Below are 4,210 nucleotides of genomic sequence, written 5' to 3'. Positions count from 1 at the left end.
TAAGTGATCGCTGATATGTGTATCAATAACACCCTATGATACAGTCTTCCGTACTGCTTGTAATGAAAAGCTCAAGCAAACTTTCAAAACGAGAAGTTATTCGCGTGAATTCTGTTATGACATTTTGTACCCAAATGAATCAAGAAACAGTTCTAGTTGAGTACCAATGAATTTATGGTAGAATAGCTTAACGATAAAGTCACCACCTAGACTTACACACTACTTATTACTGGATGGGAAATTTAGCAGTCTGTCTAGAAATGTCAAAAGCGCATAGATTTTCCCATCAGGCGGACTCTACAGAACCATAAACATGGATTTCTGGCACTTTACAATCAAAACTTCATAATATAATGTAATTAGGGAAACATCTTCCGCAACGCTGCATGAAAAGCAGTGTGATACAAGCTGCATCACACCTCCACCACGGCGACAAGATTAATTCAAGAAAAATGTTGAATTGTACAGAGAACTACTTTAAATGGCTAACGTGGATCCCTGATTTTATTTTTTTTTTAAAGTGCGAATAAAACTGGCGATACCTTCGAAGGAAGTTACATTTTGCTAAAAATATTGCACATATAGATACGAAGCTATATATAGGATACAAAAAGCTGCCAGCTCATAGATCCATCTTACATAATCAAAGAAGCACACTCAAGTGCCCTGACGACAATAAACCAAGCTTTGAGCCGGTAGTTCATGAAAACCTCAGGACTTACCGCTTTGCTTTATTCGGGATTAGCATCGTACAGATTAACCTCATTGGACTTGAGGCGCAGTTTGGTTCGTTACTGTTAGGTAAAACACATTTCTCTGGTGGCCACAGCGCTGACTCCGATACTGACCCGAAAGATACTGGTTCGATCCCGGCCGCGACGGTAGAATTTCGATGGAGGTGGTGTACTGTGCGATACCAGTGCACGTTAAAGAACTCCACGTGGTCGAAATTATTCGGAGGCGTTCACTACAGCGTCCTTCATAGACATGGTCAATTTGGGACGTAAAACACCATAAACCACATTTCTCTGGTATCTGTGCTCACATAAATTACAAAAAAAGTCTACACCCCCGGATCTAACAATTACTTCTCATTAGCTGCTGTCCATGCTGTGTCTTGAGAGTCTCTATGCCTTTATGAACATGCACAGTCGTCTTATGACGAACATTTATTTAAATACACAGGCTGCAGAATATATATTTAAGCAAAAGTACAAAGAATTAAACAGTAAAACGCGGCGGTCACTAACAGGACCCTGTTTCTGCATAGTTCTTGATGACTTATGGTGCTTTATCGTCCCAAAGCTACTCAGGCTATGAGGGACGCCGTAGTGAAATTTCGACTACCGAAAAAGGTGACTACGTGGAAGCACGCAAGTGACGCTAGCACCGTAAAAGGCATTACATGGGTGCAGGGTCTGAGAAGATTAGAATGCTGAAAGAACTACAGGCACATTTCTATGGCTTCGTTTTGCTCGGTTCGCGGAGCGTTCTTGCAAGCCGCACACAGAAGGAAACAAATAAATAAAAGTTGGCTCGAAAACGCTGTTTTTCCAATCAGAAAATTCGCTTCAATTACATTAGCTTTTCTTCCGCGGGTCCCTGAATATGTTCAAATGCGGATTTTTGCTTAGCCTCATTAGAATTCATTCCTTCGACAATCGGGCGAATATATTTTTTCCGCAGGCGAAAAAGTGCCACATTGGAGATTTCATAAGCGCTGTGAGTGCCCGCAGTATCGATCCCCAGCGGCCGCTTCTTGTATTTCTGGAGATAGATCACGCGAGACACGATAAACATGACGAGTGCAATAGTCACAGCGGCATTGAACCAAGAACGGCGTGCGGGCTGGTCCGCCTGCAGCGATATCTTAATGGCAGGTGCACTGGCCATGTCACTGGACTTTTCATTGTGTACAATGCACCCTGCGGGCGAATGGCTTGGCGCCGGTTCTTGCCGCCCATATATTCGCTCATATTCCGCGGGGTGATCCTGGATGCCGATAACATCCGGCGTCGAGGAGGGTTTGAGATCCTCCTTCGTCTCCTCGTGGTTCTTAACTTTGGAGGCTGAAGCGCATAAATCGTTGTACTTACTCTTTGAGACATCGTGCGATATACATAGCACGGGTGACTCGTTCACGGGTTGTTCAACACACTCGTAGACGTTAAATTGATTGTTCGCACAAAACTTCTGCAGGTCCTCCTCCCGTGGGTCACTGTCACCAAAGATTCGCTGCAAGTTCTGATGGCCGGCTCCTGCAGAACATTGTGGTAAAGGAACTACTCTCTGACCGCAAAGGCGAGCAATACGGATTGAACGCGTCACCGGAGCTGCGAAACGGTCATTTCGATCATGACTGGCTGCGAAGCTTGAGCCCAACTTGACTTGGCAAGCTGTCCGTCGATGAACCCGTGGCGGCCGCGGCATAAGGAGCTTTGTATCCCTGTTATTGGACACGTGGTTGTCGTCCGACCCGGGTCTATTACAAGCGACGCTGTTCGCTGTCACTGGCCGTCTCAATTGTGGCGGCGAGTGAACATCGCATAAGGCGTTTGCTGCCAGGAGGTGCGCGTCGTCGCTTCCTGTACACTGCGTGCTCCCCGATCCGCGGGCAACTGCTTCCGACACAGTGAAATCTGGACACACAAAAAAATAAAATAATCAGGAGGACACACATTCGCGTAACGTAGGAGACAGCCGGACCAGTATTCATGCGCAGTCGCTATAGTAAAATTATGTTTATAGCGAGTGCAAGCCAGACAGGTAGCTCGAAAAGTACGTCTCTCAACATGCAATGCAGCTATAGGCAACAACTATATAGAAGTAAATTAAACGATCCTGGTGCGTGTCCAGTTAATATCATCATCATCAGCTCGACTACGCCCACTGCCGGGTCAATTCCTCTTTCATATGCGTTGATTAATCCGGTCTTAATCCAGCTGCAGCTACCTGACCTGCGCAAACTTGCTCATCTCATCCGCCCACCAAACTTTCTTGCACCCCCTGCTGCGCTTGTCATGTGACATACATTTTACCACTGCCGATTCTGCGGCAGTGATCAACGCTCATTAGTTGCTAAAGTAGAGCGCACAGACTTAGAAGGCTCAACACACACTCTGATCAGCTGTTTTTGGTCCCGCTTCAGCATATGTATCATATCCATCTCTTACTTTCAAGACCTTATACGCGTAACTTCCGGTATTTATCCAAGAAGCTCGGAATGATCTGTGGTCTACCCATTGTATACTAAAACGAGCCTCTACTGGCACCGATGAAAGAAGGTGCGATAAGTGACGGAATTAGTCGGACGCATGGATTCGTTCGCCACCTTACCGGGGCAAGGGGGAGGAGTCTATGACTACTGCTCATTATACACCGTAAATAGCACCACAGACGCAAGTGCTGCGGCATACTGAATTTACAACTGTGTGCGCCACAGAGTTGAAAGTAGTTGTTATCCTTTTCGTTTGCCGTTTTAAGCTCCAAATTGCTACAAGCAGACTGTTTGCGGTCTGGCCTGAGTGCGGTTGACTTCACAGTCAGGCATTGTGCTGATTCCGAGTCAAAACTGTTTTGACAGGCTGTGAGGCGTAACCACAAGTTGAAGTGCTGTGCCTTTTAGAGCAAAGAATCATGTTCGGCAGACGCCATCGAATCTCGCAAAAAGGCTTTGGATAGCCCTGTACAAGTTGACGCTATAGCTGTTTGAACGCGACGGGTGACCGAAGACGCCTTTCCACAAATGCCACACTGTGGTTGAACTTGCAGGTATACGTACTTGTCAGCGTTTCATCCACCTCCTGACCATGGACCATACAGTGGGGTTGCTGCACCGTTTCCATCACCATAAAGCCAGGCACTGAACGTAAGCGCAACAAAGTCGTCCGGGTCTGGCCGATTGCTGCACTTGACCTCGTCCTGGGCTTCGACAGCAGTGTTTTTTTTTTTCGTCGTCTTTGGTAGAAAATTTAGCCTCTGTGGTACGCAGCATAACATTCTTCTTCATCTTCTCCTTTTCATCTTCTTTGCGCTCAACTGAAGGAGCCAGGGAGAAAACCTAACAATGGTTCCGATACCGGGCTTCTCGCTCCAGAAATATCTCTCTTTTCTAGATAAATTTACCTTTAGGAAGCTTTGCTTATTTTTAGCACCGGTACGGTTTTTGACGTAAAACAAAAATAACTGGTCGGATAATTCTGGGGGATAT

At 46.0% G+C, this 4,210-nt stretch overlaps 1 protein-coding gene across 1 annotated transcript; it reads right to left on the bottom strand.

Annotated features, from left to right (window-relative positions):
- Positions 1-1,575: 1,575 nt before the first annotated feature.
- On the bottom strand, positions 1,576-3,970 carry LOC144095512 (uncharacterized). Its single transcript, XM_077629225.1, has 2 exons — positions 3,782-3,970; positions 1,576-2,639 (listed from the first exon to the last, which is right to left on the bottom strand). Exons 1-2 carry the CDS (start codon positions 3,849-3,851, stop codon positions 1,576-1,578), a joined length of 1,134 nt encoding a protein of 377 aa, XP_077485351.1. The 5' UTR covers positions 3,852-3,970.
- Between the last annotated feature and the right edge of the window lie 240 nt (positions 3,971-4,210).

This window comes from Amblyomma americanum, chromosome 6 (assembly GCF_052857255.1).
Source record: "Amblyomma americanum isolate KBUSLIRL-KWMA chromosome 6, ASM5285725v1, whole genome shotgun sequence".
Lineage (NCBI taxonomy): Eukaryota > Metazoa > Arthropoda > Arachnida > Ixodida > Ixodidae > Amblyomma > Amblyomma americanum.
This window is presented reverse-complemented; position numbering and strand designations above follow the sequence as displayed.